We start from the raw sequence: 16,899 nt of genomic DNA on the forward strand, positions 1-16,899 counted from the left end.
ACAGGACCTAAGCTGTCCAGAGCTGATCGCTGGTAGCCAGGACCTGACCCCCCTCCCCCCCCCCCCCCCACCTCACCATAGTCCTGGGGCCACTGCCCAGGTGTGGCCTCTGCCAAGTACACCTTGGCGCCACTCTGGCCGCCACCCTGAGAGACCCCTCAGGGGCAGGTCCTGACCGCTGGCGGTGGGGATGAAGAGATGGAGATATTTTAGGGAAATGAAGGAGGGGGTCGGGGAGAGATGGTGTGACTGTGCTGGTTCAGTTGTCCCCGCTCCGCGTCTGTGGTCTTCAGGTGTGTCTGCGAGTTCTACGGGTCACCACCCCCCCTCCCGCCCCCCACTCCCCGCCCCTGTTCCCACATTTCTGGTTAGCCTTTAGCAGCGGAAAAACGGGATGGGAGTGCAGGGGACAGAAACTCAAGCCCGGGGCTGGGCGAGAGGGGCCAGAGACCACACCCCCAAGGGTGGGGAAGGAGGGCCCGTCGCCTTGGGGTTGGCCGGCCGGAAGGGGGAGCCCGACGCCAGCGCGGCTCCCACGCTCGGCCGGCGCCGCACAAGAGTGCTATTAAAGCGCCGCCGGCCGGCCGACCGCGGCGAGACTCGCGTCCGGCTGTCCGGCCCCGCTTCCTCCCTCCCCGGGGCCAGGGCTCCGCGCCGAGCGTGTATTGGGCGGGGGGGGGGGGGGGGGGGGGGGGGGGGGGGCGGCTTTCAGGCGCAAACTTGAGCAAACAAATACGTTCGGGAACGCCTCCACTCTCCGGTGTGAACTTGGGGCTCTGGATGCACTCGTATCCCCCAACCTCCCCCAAAGGATGGGGAAAGGAGATGCGGGGCGGGGGGGGGGGGGGCGGGAAGGGTCAGGAGAGAGGCAGGATCTGAGAGAGCAGGGAGAAAAGGGCCAGGGGCCAGGACGAGGCTCTGGGGTCACGGTCCCAGCCCCCCCCACCTCGCACGGTCGCCAGCTGGGGGCAGGGCCCCGCCCCTCCCCGTTGAGGGCGGGGGCGCATCCCTGGGCGGGAGGGAGTTAAGCCCGGTGGCCTGGATGCTCCACGTAGAAGCTGGCTCCGGCTGCAGGCTGCGGTCAGGGCCACCGTATAAATAGGGCGGGAGACCGGAGTGCCCAGGACTTGCCGCTGCCCGCGCCCCGCCGCCGCTGCCCCCCGGCCCCCCGGCCCCCCGGCGTCCGGCCATGGCCCGTCCGTTGCTCTTGCTCAGCCTCGGCCTCCTGGCCGGCCTGCTGCCGGCGCTGGCCGCCTGCCCCCAGAACTGCCATTGCCACGGAGACCTGCAGCACGTCATCTGTGACAAGGTGGGGCTGCAGAAGATCCCCAAGGTGTCAGAGAAGACCAAGCTGCTCAACCTACAACGCAACAACTTCCCGGTGCTGGCCGCCAACTCGTTCCGGGCCATGCCCAACCTCGTGTCGCTGCACCTGCAGCACTGCCAGATCCGCGAGGTGGCCGCCGGCGCCTTCCGAGGCCTCAAGCAGCTCATCTACCTGTACCTGTCCCACAACGACATCCGTGTGCTGCGCGCCGGCGCCTTCGACGACCTGACGGAGCTCACCTACCTCTACCTGGACCACAACAAGGTGACCGAGCTGCCCCGGGGGCTGCTCTCCCCGCTGGTCAACCTCTTCATCCTGCAGCTCAACAACAACAAGATCCGCGAGCTGCGCGCTGGCGCCTTCCAGGGCGCCAAGGACCTGCGCTGGCTCTACCTGTCGGAAAATGCGCTCACTTCGCTGCAGCCCGGCGCTCTGGACGACGTGGAGAACCTCGCCAAGTTCTACCTGGACAGGAACCAGCTGTCCGGCTACCCCTCAGCCGCCCTCAGCAAGCTGCGGGTGGTGGAGGAGCTGAAGCTGTCCCACAACCCCCTGAAAAGCATTCCCGACAATGCCTTCCAGTCTTTCGGCAGATACCTGGAGACCCTCTGGCTGGACCACACCAACCTGGAGAAGGTGAGCTGCCAGCTGCGGAGCTCTGCCCGGGCTCCTTTTCTGCCTCGAGGCCCAGGGATCCAGGGCCACAGCCGGGCACCGTCCCTTCTCCCCTAAAATTGCTTCTGTCTCTCTGGCTGTCTCCAAGGTGAGGAGCTTTGCCATCTCCGTCCCTCATCTTGTCACATCCTCACCCCTGTCCCTAGTCTCAGCCACCGCCCTCCTAGGATTCCTACTTACGGACAGAGTTGGGGCTGCCCTGGCCCCTCGGCTGGCCCCTGGGAGGCACATCCAGTGCTCCCCAACCCCCTGCTGTGGGCAGGAGCCACCTCTTCCTGTCGGGCCCTTCCATCCCTCCTCTGCTGTTTTCTTCCTGTCTCCAGCAGGCCTAACACCCCATAAAGGAAGGTTTGTTTATTGAGAAGGTTTCCAGAGGAGCTGGGCAAATCAGGCCCACAAAGAGACCCTGTTCTTGGGGGGGGGGGGGGGGCGGGGGGAGTGCATGTGTGCAAAAGTGGGGTGGGGGGCTGGGGGGGTGAAGGGAAAGCAAGTAGCTGAGGAAGAAGACCTCCTCCATGCCCCCCAGAGGCCCTGGCGAATGTTCCCCTCCCCACCCCGCCCCACCTCCCAGTTCACACACAGACACACTCCGCTGCGTTCTCAGGTTCATTTCAACGGAGGGGGCCCAGGAACTAGGGGTTTCCCCAGGTCGCAGGGATGGCCCCATGCACTCTGCCAAGGGACAAAGGCAAGAGCCCCGTGACACTGTCAGCCTTTGGCACAGGACTCCGGGTGTCTCCATACAGGGAAGACTGGCTGGGCCGCACTGTCCCGCAGACCACTGACTGCCCTTTTTGCCCACGGCAGTCACCAGACCCCTCTCCTGGCTGCATCCTTGCTCAGCCCGTCCTCCCCTGTGATACCCAGGTGGGGTTGCCTTGGGTGGCAGTGGAATCTCTCCGTGGGACTGGAAAATCACTCTGGTACAGGGGCTTCGGCCAGGAGGTTTGGGCGAGGACCAAGGCAAGGTGTAGAAGACCGTCATCAGAACAGTCTGGTTACCAGGGACCTCCCTGAGCCACAGAGATGAGGGCAGAATCATACCTGGATGGCAGCCAACTTTGTCTGGGTGGATGCGGCCCGCCCTTCTTCAGCCCCGGCCCCTGCAGACATGAAGTCGGATTTCCCTGTGGGCCACCGGTGCCAGAGTGGCCTTTTAGTGGGTCGCGGAGCAGGGCGGTAGGGACTGATCTGGGGCGGGGGCGGGGGGGGGGGAGGGGGCGGTGCGGCCAGGCAGGACTGTGATGCCTGGGCCAAGATGCGGGCACCAATAGAATGTTTCCTCTGGAGCCGTCCAGCCTGGCCAAAGGCTCCACCAAGGAGGCTCCACAAATAGCATCTGGCAAGCAGTGAGGGAGCAGTGAGGACAGAGCTGGGGGAAGTCCCAGGACCCTGGGGCTGCGGGGAGCCTGGGCCCACTGCCCATCCCACCAAACACTGACCAGCTTCACCGTGTGCCAACGCAGGCCGCTGGAGCCAAACTCTGGCTGCCTCCCCAGGCCCAGTGTTTGTGCAGGGAGTGTGATGCCAGGGGAAGAGGAGCTGGGTGTGGTCCTGCAGCTACTGTTTACTCTCTAGTGTGACCCTGGGCAAGAGACTTGCCCACCCCCCCCCCCCAGCACGCCCAAACCCACCCCCCCACCTGCATTTTGGAAATAACACCACCTATCTCAATCGGTGGCTGTATGGCTTAGGTCATCTGAGACAATTTAGCCTCAGGAGCCCCCGCTGTGGGACCTTAGAGCTGGGAGAGGCTGGACACCGGGGCTGGGGTCCTCACTCACGTCCACCTCACTCCCCAGTTCTCGGACGGTGCTTTCCTGGGTGTGACCACGCTGAAACACATCCACCTGGAGAACAACCGCCTGAACCAGCTGCCCTCCAACTTCCCCTTTGACAGCCTAGAGACCCTCACCCTCACCAACAACCCCTGGAAGTGCACCTGCCAGCTCCGGGGTCTTCGGAGGTGAGAACACCCCCATGCTACCCGCTGTGACCTGCCCTCATGGGATGGAGTGGAGGCACACTGGCCCTGCAGTACGACGTCTGGGGCACATGTCCTAGATCTGCTGCCTAACAGGTGTGGGCCCTAGGAGTTTGTAAAATGAAGATGACAGTTCCAGGCTATCCTAGAGATAAGTTGATCTTGGCCCCCTGGCGCATTGTCCCCTCCCCCCGCGCCCCTCCCCCCCGCCCCCTGCCATCTCTCCCCCAGTCCCAGCGACTCTCTGTCTCTCTAGGTGGCTGGAAGCCAAGGCTTCCCGCCCTGATGCCACTTGCGCCTCACCCGCCAAGTTCAAAGGCCAGCATATCCGTGACACGGATGCCTTCCGCGGCTGCAAGTTCCCCACTAAGAGGTCCAAGAAAGCCGGCCGCCATTGAACAGGTGGGGCACGGGTGGGCAGCTCCCCTATTCCCTTCTCCGGAGATTCTAGCAAGTGAGGAGGGGGTCCCAGGGTACTCTGTGCCCACAGAGGGGCATGCATACTCTCCATTTGTGCAGGGAGGGGAGGGGAGGACTGGGGCTCCCCTCTAAGGGGGAAAATGACGCTGCCTGGGACTCCCACCATTCTCTGCAAGCCTTGTCAAGGCTATCGGGCTTCTGACGCTGAACCTTGCCTCACTGCAGGTCCTGACTCAGCCGGTCCTGGTGACCGGCCTCTGCCTCCAGCTGGAGAAACTACTGACCTTCCCATCTCTGACCCCCACCTCTCCCCACAGCCTCTGCTGATGCACAGAGCTGTTCACACCTAGACACGTCCTGGCAGGGGGACTCGGGCACTCCAGCACGAACCCAGCTCCCCCTGACGGTGAGAGCTCCATCACGCCTGGCCCCACCGCCACGGCTCCTCTCAGAGAAGCTATTGCCAAGACCCCAAGTCCTTCAGAACCAGAACCCGAATCCTCCTTCCCTTTGCTCCCCTGGCCTTGCCCTTTGGAAACAAATACCAGATCTTTGCCCTACTCCTTTCGTCCAGAAAGGGTCTTGAGCCCATACCCCAACTCCGCCAGCCCCCTGCCTGCCAGGACACTCTAGCGGGATACTGGTGCTTTGCCGCATTACCCTCCCATGCTGCCCTTCTCTTCCAGATTTCCATAAATATAAATTTATGTATGGGTAATATTTACTCCCCTGTCACCTGTTTCTATGACTCACCAGCTGCTGATGAGGTCAGACTGCACTTTCTCACATCTGCTTTCTGGAAGGAGGGCCAACCGAGAGGGTCTTCCTTGGAGATCTGGCCCGAGCTCATCCCTACAGACACCAGTCTGTTCCCACCCCGGGCCTGGCGTGTCCCCTGCCCGCAGCCCCAGCCCAGCTGCCACTCACCACCAGCTCCTTCATGTTTAGCTTGTCGATGATGGCTCGGATCAGCTCTGGGGGTGCGGGGGACCCAGCAATCACACCTGAATCAGAGAGAAGACTGACACAGCTCCCTGCTTCTCCAGGCCCTGTGGACCCCCTTCACCTATGGCTCCTTCTAGAGCAGAACATTCCCCTCTTGCCCTTGACCCTGGACTTGTTCCTACACCTGGCACTTGGCCTTGGGCTGGTGTCCAAGGACACTGGGGATTTGCCTCCCTCCCACCCACTTTTCTGCAATGTCTTGTTGCCTCCTAAATAAGAGATTGGGCGCATATCCAGCTCATCAGGTCAATCCTGGCTCGGCTACCCTTGGCCCTACCCCACCTCCACACATGGACGAGATGTCGTAACTGGAGAAGTCTGGCTGGTTCAGAATGTCCACGAACATTGTGGGGGTGCCGTACAGGATGGTGCCTCTGTATAAGGTGGGGGGAGTCTCAGAATCAGGCTTGGAAGTGGAAGGGAGCTCCCTCTTCTTACCCCCCCCACCCTGAACCCCCCCAGGAAGGGCCAAGGCTGTATATGTGGGAAACAGGAAGGAGAAGCTCTTTGGAGGCAGGAACTCGTCCTCCCCTGGGAGTCCCCCACTACCCCTGTCTCCATTTTTCTGGGCTGAAGCAGGCACACATCTCAGAAAGGGATCAGAGCCCCGGAGTGAGGAATCGGAGGGTCTCATCGGCCCCTGGGGGGCTCCCCACTGATGCCCACCTCTCTTTGCTGATGGCCTCCAGCGCCTTCTTGCCATCAAAGGTCGGACAGGGTAGGATGAGGGTAGCACCATACATTAGGCTCACCATCGTGCCCCCCACAGAACCCAGGCAGTGGTACAGGGGGCTGGGCAGGATGATCCGTAAGTCCTCTGACGTCTGGAAATGGAGGCAGGAAGCTGGTTCTACCCTGGAGCCAGAAGTGCCCCCCCCAACCCCCACCCCCAGCCAGTTCCACTAGCCAGCAGGGGGAGCCCAGCAACCCCCACCCCCTGCAGGGCCTGGGCTAGCCCCCTCACCTTTAGGTGCAGCCTCAGCCGATCCCCTATCATGTTGGAGTTGTTGACAATGTTGTAGTGGGAGAGTGTGGCCCCCTTGGGGCTGCCTGTCGTCCCCTGATAAGACAAGCAGGTGATGCTTGGCTCCTGCTCCCCATGTCCTTCCCACCCTGGGCCACCATATGGGAGAGCGCCGGACCGGGAGTCAGGAGACCGGGACCAGTGTCCCTGATCCATTCATTCATTGAACGTGTGTTCACAAAGGTCTACCATGTGCCCGCACGGTGCCGGGTGTGAGGATCCAGAAATGTGGAAGATAAGGTCTCTGTTCTTAAGCCACTCATCAAGTGGCTCAGAGAACTCTGTGGCCCAGCGGCGGATTCCCTCTCTGGGCCTCAGTTTCCTCATCTACTAAATGAGGAGGCACATCGGTCAGCTCTGGCCTGACGTGGCCCAGTGCACCTGCCTCCGTGCTGAGGAAGAGAGGGCCGGGGGGGGGGGGGGGGCAGGTGACAAGGATGCCAGTTGGCGATGTTTCCCGGGGCCGAGAGGACAGCTAGGGCCGGCCCCAGAAGAGTGTCCGCGCCCTGGGCCTCTTCTGTCATCTCCTCATTCTTGGGCAAGGGTCACAGGGGCGGGCAGGGGTTGGCAGGCCAGCCAGGGCTTGGGGCCTGGAGAGCGCTGCCCTACCGAGGTGAACTGGATGTTGATGGGGTCATGGCAGGACAGGAACTTCTGGCTGTACCGCAGCCGGGCCAGATGCTGCTCTGTGCTTCCAGCTGCCACCACCTCATCAAGGAGCAGGGTCCCCGGCAGAGGGTCGTCCACCGAGATGACTGTGGTCAGGTCCGGGAGCCTGCGGGGAGGGAGGGTAGTGAGAATCTGGGAGCCTGCGGGGAGGGAGGGCCGAGGGGAGGCCCAGGGAGACACCAGCCTCATCCCCGGGGGGTGGGAGGCGATCAGGGGGCCAGGGGGCCACACCACACGCCCCCTTCCCAGTGTGGGAAAGCCCCACCTCTGACTCTTCAAGGCCCCCGGCTGGGCCTTCTCCAACTCTGGGCAGATCTGCTTCAGGATGTTGTAGTATTGCTGGGTCTTGAACTGCTTAGGGAATGTGACGGCTTTGCAGCCTACCTGTGGAGGGGGAGCCCCCCGCCCCCCTGGTCAGCAGGGAGCTCCAGGCGGGGGCTCCGGGCTAGTTCTCACTAACAGTGAGTCTTTCTCACACACACACGCCACCACTCCGACACACGCAGGTGCCACACACACGCCGGCTCACACGCATATTGCCTCCAACACACCTGTGCTGACCCCGGGACACACACGCTGGCCTTGGGTCCGAATGACCCCCCTCTCCTCCCCCCGCTACAGACCTGAGGACGGACAGACTCTGGGTGTCGCACACCTCTCTGACCGCCCCCGCCCCCCCCCCCCATCATCCCCCTGGCTGGCTGGCTGGCCAGCCCCCTCCCCCAGGAGCGGGTTCTACCTTCTTGAGGGCATACTCCAACTCCATAGCCTGGTAGGCTGGGTTCACAGACACCTAGTGGAGACAGCGAGGGTATGTCAGTGAGTGTTTCGGCCAGACCTTGTCCCTCCCGCTGCCTCTCCACTCTCAGGAGGCACAGAAACACCATGCCGTCAGAGGCAGTGCCCTACCCATCCAGGCCTCCTTGGGGGGCTTCGAAAGAAGGCACTACGCGGTCTGAAACCAGTCAGGCACCGGTTCGGTTTGGGGGCCAAGGAGCTGGGGGACTCCCCGTGAATTCTGCACCCCCTACATACCCAGTTGTTCCCCGCTCACCAGAATGATGCCTGCCTGAGCGGTGGCCAGCTGCATGAGCACCCACGCATAGGAGTTGGGTCCCCACATGCCCAGCCGGTCGCCCTTGCGGAGGCCGATACTCAGGAGCCCAGAAGCAGCTTTGTCCACCTGGTGTAAATAAAGCACAAGGGGTGAGACGTGGGCGAGCCGGAAGGGGCCCTGACTCCCACCTCAGCCCTTGGCCCGGGGGTTGTCACCGGAACCACCTGGGAGCAAGGGACAGGCAGATTCCCAGGCCTCAGTGGGCCTGGATGGGGCCTGGGAATGAGCATTGTGAACAAGCAGCCCAGGAGTGAGTGATGCAGGTGAACTCGGGCCCCTTCTGCCTCAGCCCTGTCCCCTTCTCGCCATCCCTTGGGGTTCTCAGTCAGCCCCTCACCCTGCCCCATAGCCAGGTGCTGCCCTGAGGGCTCCACCCAGCCAGTGCAGCCTGGGGGGCTAGCACCTGCTGACTTCGAGGGTTCAAGATCAGGACCCACCTCCTCCTTGAGCTGGGCAAAGGTCAGCCTGATGTTCTCCTGCGGGACGACCAAGGCCTCCCGGTCGGGGACCCTCTGTGCTATGGCTTCCAGGCACTGTCCCACAGTCTTGTTGATAAGACGCTGTCTTGTGAGGCCCTGGATGTAGCTGAGGCCTCCGACGGGCAGGGGGACGGTGCGATCTGCCCCTGCAGAGCTGTGGGGAGAGAGGCGATGGACTCCGCTGTGCCAGGCCAGGCCGCTCTGGCACCAGGGGCTGGCACACCTGGCCGGGAGGTAGGTTGCTCACAGCGTGCACAAGTGCCCGCCCCTGCCCCATCCCCAGGAACCACGACCCGATAGAAAGGCTCAGTTATTCTGCAACTCTAAAGCTGTACTCAAAAAAACTCTGAGCGCCTGGGTGGCTCAGTTGGTTAAATGTGGGAGTGTAACAGGTCTCAGACCCTGTTCCCATCAGAGAGGGTGTGGTGTGGGGTCTGAGGGCCAATGTTGGCCAATTCGGTGCTGCAGCTGCTATGCTAAAAGGACCACGTGTCCCTTTTGTTGATTGACTGCTTGGGTCTTGCAGGGGAGAGTCTGGGGCAAGAACAAGGTATGCAGGATAGAGGGGAGCCACACTGGATTTCCCCACAAATGGGAGAGGAAGTCGCTGCCACCTTGCAGGAGGGTGGGTCACGAAGCAGGCGGACTGGGAAGCTGAGGGGACCCGCTGCAGCTCTGTGGGGAGCAAGGGAGCACTAGGCTGGGATCGGGGGTCTGAGGGCTCCTCCCGAGTATGCTGCTGGCTGGGTGGGCAACCGACACAGTCACCTTTGGTGTCCCATGTCACCTCCACGGAGCATCTCTGCTTTCGGCTACTGGGACAGTTCCTTGGGATCCTGTCTGCTCAGGGACTTCAGTTCTCTCCCGTTCTGCAGCTGGACAGAGCTGGGAGGCATCTGTACCTTCTCAGAGGTCCTGGTGGGTAAAGCCCTTGTTGCCTTGGCTGTGACTTGAATAAAACACTCTATGCCAGCTTCTCTTCCTGCCTCTTTCTCCTGCCTCCTGCCTCCTAGCATTACAAACAATTGCAGGCCTTGTTCTCAGGGGCATCAGGAAAAGACGCAGGTTTCTCCTCTCTAGGCCTCAGCTTCCCCACCTAGGAGTAGTCTGAGGACTGGATCGGTGGTTATTCTCAAGTGAAAGGGGATACTATGTAAATGACCCAGTTAATCTTATCAAAGGATTGTGGCCAGCCACGTAGGCCAGGTGGTTCCTGCAGGTGTACTGGGGGCAGAAAACAGCCCAGACAGCAGGGCTGTAAAATCCTATGAGGCCCCACACCCTACTATCCCTAGGTTGACCAACCTAAAATACTGTTGAGCGGGCTCCCAGTGGCCACTATGACACCCCTCAAAAGGGATTACACGCCCCAAATCCCTACGTCACAGGCAAGCAGCGGAGGGCATGCATTTTTGCCCACTGGGAAACAAGTATGCTTTCTTCCTTTGGGTTTGCCAAAAGTGACAGTTGCAAGAACAAGCATGTGGAGAACTTGCTTAAGAAGAAAACGAACACAGGGTTACTAAGTAGGAAGAGAGAGACAGAGACAGGAAGGCACAGTAACAAACTTCATCTTGAGGTTCTGAATCCCTAGGCCCAGCCACAGGTGATGTCTGCCTTCCTCTGGACTTTCCACTGTCAAAGGGCAATAAATTCCCTCTTTAGATTTAAGCCAGTTTCCGGGGCGGGGGGTGGGGGGTGGGGGAGGGAGGGGAACACCAAATTCCATTTGCAACAAGGAGGAAGCTGGAGGACATCATGCTAAGTGAAATAAGCCACACTCAGAAAGACAAACATTGCCCGATCTCACTTATTCGTGGACTCTAATAAATCAGCAAACAAACCAAAATAAACTTAAGCCAGTCTGAGTTGCGTTTCTGTTGCTTATAACGGATACATCCTAATATACCTACAGTTTTCAGGTTCAGTGGATAACCAGTGCCCTTGAAGGCCTGGCAGGCAGCCTCCCACAGCCCAGCATCGGGTTCAGGAGGCAGCCAAGGGAAAATCTCAGGCACTTTAAAGGTTTTGTTGTCAACAAAACATAACAGGTTTCCTCTTATCCTCAAAGTTGACCACTGTCCTTGGTTTGGAACCCGGGTTTCTACTCATTCAACCATAGACTTCAGACCAGAGAGTGGCCTCCTGGAAATCCTAATTGGCAGATCAACAGGTTGGTTTATGTGCAAAAAATTCCCCCCAAAACTAGGGCTCCTGGATGGCTCAGCCGGTTAAGTGGCCGACTTCAGCTCAGGTCATGATCTCATGGTCTGTGAGTTCAAGCCCCGCATCAGACTTAGTGCTGACAGCTCAGAGCTTGGAGCCTGCTTCAGATTCTGTGTCTCCCTCTTTCTCTGCCCCTCCCTCACTTGCACTCTGTCTCTCTCTCTCTCAAAAGTAAATCAACATTAAAAAATTAAAAAAAACCCAAAAAAACAGAAAAATCCATTTCAATTGGCACATATGTTATATCCTTTATCTTCACAGCAGTGCTGATAGGTACAAAGGCCCCCAATAGGTCCTTGTCCTTAAGAAACCACCCTCGGGGAGTTTAGTTGGCCATGGCCATGTGGAATAGAAACCACATTCCCAAGTTTCCCTTGCAGGTGGTCTGGCCCAAAGGTGAAGGTGTGGATTTAAAGAGAGGTACTAGGTGCAACTTCCCTTAAAGGAAAGGGGCATCTTCCCTTTTCCTTTCCCACTGGCTGGAGTGCCATCTGCGACAGGAAGGGAATGGCAGAGACAAAGAGGCTGGAGCCTTGACGGGGGGTGTACTGTGCCGCCGAGCCTCCACAAGGTGGCTGTCACACAGGACGCAGAAAAAGAAACTCCCATCTCCTCAAAGCCACAGTGAGAGTGGGTTTCTCTGACATATGCTAAGCAAATCCTAAAACGTACAGGTGGGAAGCATGAACTGCCATCCTATAGGTAAAGAGAGTGAAATGCACAGAACCCAAGTAGCTGAGTCTGCAGCCGGTAAGCCAGTGAAACCGCGCCCGGAACACACATCGGGGAGGAAGGAGTGGGTGGGCAATTCTGTTCTTTAGGCTTTGCATGTGTCCCCCCAGACTGTCTAATCTCCATTTCGTTTTTTTCCACCACTGTTTACTCATTGAACTCAGGAACCTGGGACCGGAGCAGGGCAGAACAGAGGTGGAAACAGGTGCTCCTCCAGAGGACTTAAGAATTCTAGAAACTCGTATGAATGCAGTTTGCTCATAAAGGTAAGAACCACCCATCCTTTCGAAACTCCAAGCGCAAACAATTGATTCTACTCTCCTCCTTCCTCGAACACACCCCAAGGGCCTTGGGCAAAAAGGGGCAGCCACTTCTTTTTCTTTTATTGTTTTTTCTTTAAGCAGGCTCCACACCCCAGCAGAGCCCAACCCAGGGCTTGAATTCACAAACCTGAGATCAAGACCTGAGCTGAGATCAGGAGTAGGACACTTAACTAACTGAACCCCCAGGCACTCCGTCTTTTTCTGTTCTTCTTCTTCTTTTTTTTAATGTTTATTTATTCTTGAGAGAGAGACAGAGCATGAGTGGGGAGGGCAGAGAGAGAGAGACAGACAGACAGAATCTGAAGCAGGCTCCAGGCTCTGAGCCATCAGCACAGAGCCTGAAGCAGGGCTCAAACTCAAGAGCCATGAAATCATGACCTGAGCCGAAGTTGGACGCTTAACCGACTGAGCCACCCAGGCCCCCCTTTCTTTTTCTGTTCTTTTTTTTTTTTTAATGTTTATTTATTTCTGAGAGAGAGAGATGGAGCGTGGGCAGGGGAGGGGCAAAGAAAGAGCGAGACACAGAATCCGAAGCAGGCTCCAGGCTCTGCGCTGTCAGCACAGAGCCCGACGCGGGGCTCGAACCCACAGACTGTGAGATCATGATCTGAGCCGAAGTCAGACGCTTAACCAACTGAGCCACCCAGGTGCCTCTGTTATTAATATTTTTAACGTTTGGGTGGGAAGCTTAATGAGTCAGAGGAGGAGAGCCAGCAGTTCCTGTGGCTTCCAACTCAAAGAAGTAAAGTCGAATGGTCTCCCCACCATCTGCAGTTACCCATGGCTAAGCAAGGGATCCCCCTTCTGACATATTGTCAGAAGGTCAGTAGTAGTGTCTCATATTTACATCCTTTTACATCATTTACATCATTTTACCATGTCTCATCATCACAAGAATGGTAAGTACAATACAGGGAGATATTTTGAGAGAGACCATCCACGTAATTTTTATTACAGTATATTGTTATAATTGTTTTCATTATTATTGTTGTTAATCTCATACATGCCTAACTTATAAATTAAACCTTACCATAGGTATGTCCCCATAGGAAAAAAACTTTGTATGTATATTATGGTGCTAGCTGTGGTTTTAGGTGTCCACTGCGGGTCTTGGAACATATCCCCCATGGATAAGGAGAAACTACCGTAAATATTTAGTGAGGCCTTCAGCTACTTGGGTTGGGCGTCCTAAAACACATAAATTAGGCAGGTGGGAGCCGTGAGAAACCGGAGACAAAGCCCCACCTAAAGGTGTCCTTGGAGAGTTGCACTTGAGAATTCAGGTGAGAAGTCAGGAAATGAGGATTTTTCTTTTATTCTCTTGACCTTTTATTGTTGGCAACGAATGTGTTCACTGTTTTATCCCCAAGTGCCTCACAGTGCCTGGAATGTAAGAGGTGTTCAACGGAATGACCAAATGAGTGAATTATAAATAATGCTCCTAACAACCCAACGGAAAAAAAAAAATGAGTGAAGGACTTGAATGGACGTTTTTCCAAAGAAGATATTTGGCCCACAAGCATGTGAAATGCGAACGAAAAGTGACACACCCTAGGGAGGCGAGACTCAAACAACGCACAGTAACAAGTGATGGCCAGCATGCAGAGACACTGGAGGCCTTGTGCACAGCTGGTGGGAATGTAAAATGGTGCAGCCAAGGTGCAAAACAGCTGGGTGCTTCTCCAAAAAGTTAAACACAGAATTAGCAGATGACCCAGCAATTCGAGTCCTAGGTATCTACCCGGAAGAATTAAAAACGGGGACTCAAACAAACACTTGTACCTAAATGTTCCCAGCGGCACTATTCACAATCGCCAAGGATGCAAACAACCCATTGGTTCCAGCAACGGGATGAATGGATACACGGACCGTGGACTGTCTACACAATGGAATATTATTTGGCCATAAAAAGGAAACGTATTGATATCCGCTACAACGTGGGTGAACGGTGAAAATATTATAGTAAGCAAAAAAGGCCAGATACAGAAAGCCACATATTGTATAAGTCCGTACATATGACATGTTGAGGAGGAGGAAAGGCAAATCTACAGAGACAGGAAGTAGATTCAGTGGTTGCTTAGGGCTGAGGGGAAGGAAGGGTCCAGAGTTGATAGCGAAGGGAATGGGGTTTCTCTTTGAGGTGAGGGAAATGTTCTAAAATTGACTGTGGTTGGGGTACACATATTCATGACTCTACTAAAAACTGTGGAACTGTATACTTTAAAAAGCAACGTAGAGGGGCGCCTGGGTGGCTCAGTCGGTTAAGCGTCCGACTTCGGCTCAGGTCATGATCTCACGGTCTGTGAGTTCGAGCCCCACGTCGGGCTCTGGCTGACAGCTCAGAGCCTGGAGCCTGCTTCAGATTCTGTGTCTCCCTCTCTCTCTGACCCTCCCCCGTTCATGCTCTGTCTCTCTCTGTCTCAAAAATAAATAAACATTAAAAAAAATTTTTTTTAAATAAAAAGCAACGTAGACACTTCCACTCATAAATACATAGTCAGCAGAATTCATGCGTGTGCTCACCAAACGACAGGTCCGAGGATGTTTGTGTTGTCTCCAATATGAAAACTACCTAAATACCCACCAGCCGTGGAACAGATACATAAATGGTGATTTCTTATTTGCGATGTTATATAGAAATGACAGCAAATGAACTATGACTATACCCAGTAATGTGGGTGAAACGCATTTAAAAAAGTTAAAGAAGCCAGATAGAAAAAGGTATATACTGTCTGATTCCATTTATCTTTTTTTATATTTTGTAAATATAAATTTTACATTTTATATTTTACATTATATTTTATATTCTTTATATTTATATATAAACATATAATATTTAATATAGATTTATATGTATTTATTATATTAAATTAAATATATTTAATATATAATATTTAAATTGTATTATATTTATATTATATATTTTATATTATATAAATATATTTTATATTTACTTACTTTGTGGGCGGGGAGAGAGAATGAGTGGGGGAGGGGCAGAGACAGAGGGAGAGAAAGAATCCCACGCAGGCTCTGCACTGGCAGCACGGAGCCCCACTGGGAACTTGAACTCACAAACTGTGAGATTGCGACCTGAGCTAGAAATCAAGAGTCGGTGGCTTAACTCACTGAACCACCCACGTGCCCTGGATTCCACGTATAGGCACAAAACAGGCAAAGCTAATCTAAGCTGCTGGAAATCAGGAGAGCGGCCAAATGGGTGTTGGTTATACGGGTGTGTAGAGTTCATAGAAAATTCGCTAAAGGGAGTGCTTCAAACATGTGTACTTTTCTGAATCTGTGGTATACTTCAATACAAAGTTTGAAAGAAAGCTCTCCTAGGGCTAAAGCTGGTAGTATTGTTATCCTCGTGCTTCATAAACTAAATTTAGTGGCAGACTATGGCATCTCTTTACCATTTTGTCATAAAAATAAAAGCAGCACGTGCAAAACCCATCCATACATTAACAGAAAATGCTGGGCAAGTCAAGCTGACACATGATCTCTGTTCTAGAAATTACTCCAGCAAAGAGAGAATCTCTGTTTTGAACGCGGCAGGATCTTCCGCCCTGAGAACCCCAGTAGATGGTAAAGCAGTTTAGGTGTCCTCTGTGCCGTTCTTGATACACTGGGGCTCCTGGGCCAACCACCCCGTGACCCACACGGCCGCATGTTCTCCAGGTTCAAGAGCACAGAGCAGCTCGTGACACATTGCTTGCTGTTCAGAAGGTCGCTTACTGGATGCAAAGGCTGTGGAATACTGCTCCAGCAGGAAGCCAGAACCACCGGATAGCTATCTGCTTTACAATGTAATATCCAGGGACGTCTGTAGAGACGTTTAGTGACAAGTCGGGAGTGTGAGGGTCCTGATTCACGGAAGAGGTGGGCGCTGTCCGTGAGGAAGGGCGGAGGTGGGTGAATCTCCTGCAGGGGGGTGACCGGAAGGCAGGAAGAGAACGTTCAGCATCTCCCCTGCAAGGCCGTCATGTGGGTTTTCTCAGGGGGGGGGGGAAATCGTCCCAAGTGCTTTTGTCCCTGTCTTACAAATGGAGAAATCGAGGGAGAAGTTAAGCGACTTGTCCAAATGCTGCAGTAAAAGTTGATGAAAACGGCCTCATCATTTGATCGCAAACCGCTTTCCGCAAAAACAGACCAAGCGGCGTCGACCCACAAAACGCAATGGGCCACAGACTCGGGGAAGAAGTCGACGAGTGGCGGGCGGGCATAGGGAAAGATGTCCGCTATGTTGCCCAAGTCAGGGCAAAACAACCGTGAGGCACTTGTTTCCCAAGAGATCAGCAAAGGTGGGAAATACTGATGTCACAACGTCTGCAACTTATTTTCAAGTGGTGCCAAGAACTGTGAGGTGTGTGCGTGTGCGTGTGCGTGGGTGTGGTGTGGTGCATGCGTGTGTGATGCGTGTGTGTGTGGTGTGGCACATGCATGTATGTGCAAAGAGAGACAGGGCATGTATGGAGGGAGAGACGTACTCCCCGACACTTTAGCAGCTGGTATTTCAAATTCGGTCTTTTCAGCCATTCGTCTGGGTTATGGCAGCACCGGACCCAAAAAGCTGTTCTCCCAAAAATCATATATACGTGTATGTATGTATGTATGTATATATGTATGTGTGTATATATGTATGTATATATGTACATATCTTGAAAGTGATTCAGTCTGTCTGATTCTGTAATAAATGAAAAGTCGTTACAGGGGAAAATGTAACAAATCAGTAATCCTCTGCCCAAAGCAAAGAGTGCTGTCTTTCTAGAGGAGTCTAAGTCTAATTTCAAAATTCCCCACAAGGTGTTCTTGCCAAAGAGTCCCCACAGGCAACAATGGAAAGCATTTTCAGCTCAATGAGAGTTCAGGGTACCCCTGGATACCCAGTCTGTGGCATCCTCGGCTTTGTGCAACCATT

At 55.3% G+C, this 16,899-nt stretch overlaps 2 protein-coding genes across 3 annotated transcripts in view; one reads left to right on the forward strand and one right to left on the reverse strand.

Moving 5' to 3' along the window:
- The window catches only part of ACSF2 (acyl-CoA synthetase family member 2), a 34,732-nt gene that overhangs the window by 5,037 nt on the left and 12,796 nt on the right, over positions 1-16,899 (reverse strand). Inside the window, exons 2-10 of the mRNA XM_027034059.2 lie at positions 8,659-8,854; positions 8,159-8,287; positions 7,844-7,897; positions 7,370-7,488; positions 7,045-7,210; positions 6,376-6,471; positions 6,078-6,235; positions 5,694-5,785; positions 5,334-5,410 (exon numbers count right to left, since the gene is read on the reverse strand). Coding sequence (XP_026889860.1) covers positions 5,334-5,410; positions 5,694-5,785; positions 6,078-6,235; positions 6,376-6,471; positions 7,045-7,210; positions 7,370-7,488; positions 7,844-7,897; positions 8,159-8,287; positions 8,659-8,854 — 1,087 coding nt within the window. The remainder of the gene's footprint in view (positions 1-5,333; positions 5,411-5,693; positions 5,786-6,077; positions 6,236-6,375; positions 6,472-7,044; positions 7,211-7,369; positions 7,489-7,843; positions 7,898-8,158; positions 8,288-8,658; positions 8,855-16,899) is intronic.
- Positions 1,092-5,130, forward strand: CHAD (chondroadherin). Of its 2 annotated transcripts, none has more exons than XM_027034067.2 (4): positions 1,092-1,963; positions 3,805-3,968; positions 4,243-4,388; positions 4,724-5,130. In XM_027034067.2, exons 1-3 carry the CDS (start codon positions 1,190-1,192, stop codon positions 4,382-4,384), a joined length of 1,080 nt encoding a protein of 359 aa, XP_026889868.1. In that variant the 5' UTR covers positions 1,092-1,189; the 3' UTR covers positions 4,385-4,388; positions 4,724-5,130. The 2 variants fall into 2 exon arrangements, with proteins under 2 accessions (XP_026889868.1, XP_026889867.1); XM_027034066.2 differs by having other exon boundaries at positions 1,097-1,963; positions 4,632-5,130.

The sequence above is a fragment of the Acinonyx jubatus genome, chromosome E1 (assembly GCF_027475565.1).
Source record: "Acinonyx jubatus isolate Ajub_Pintada_27869175 chromosome E1, VMU_Ajub_asm_v1.0, whole genome shotgun sequence".
NCBI classification, from domain to species: Eukaryota; Metazoa; Chordata; class Mammalia; order Carnivora; family Felidae; genus Acinonyx; species Acinonyx jubatus.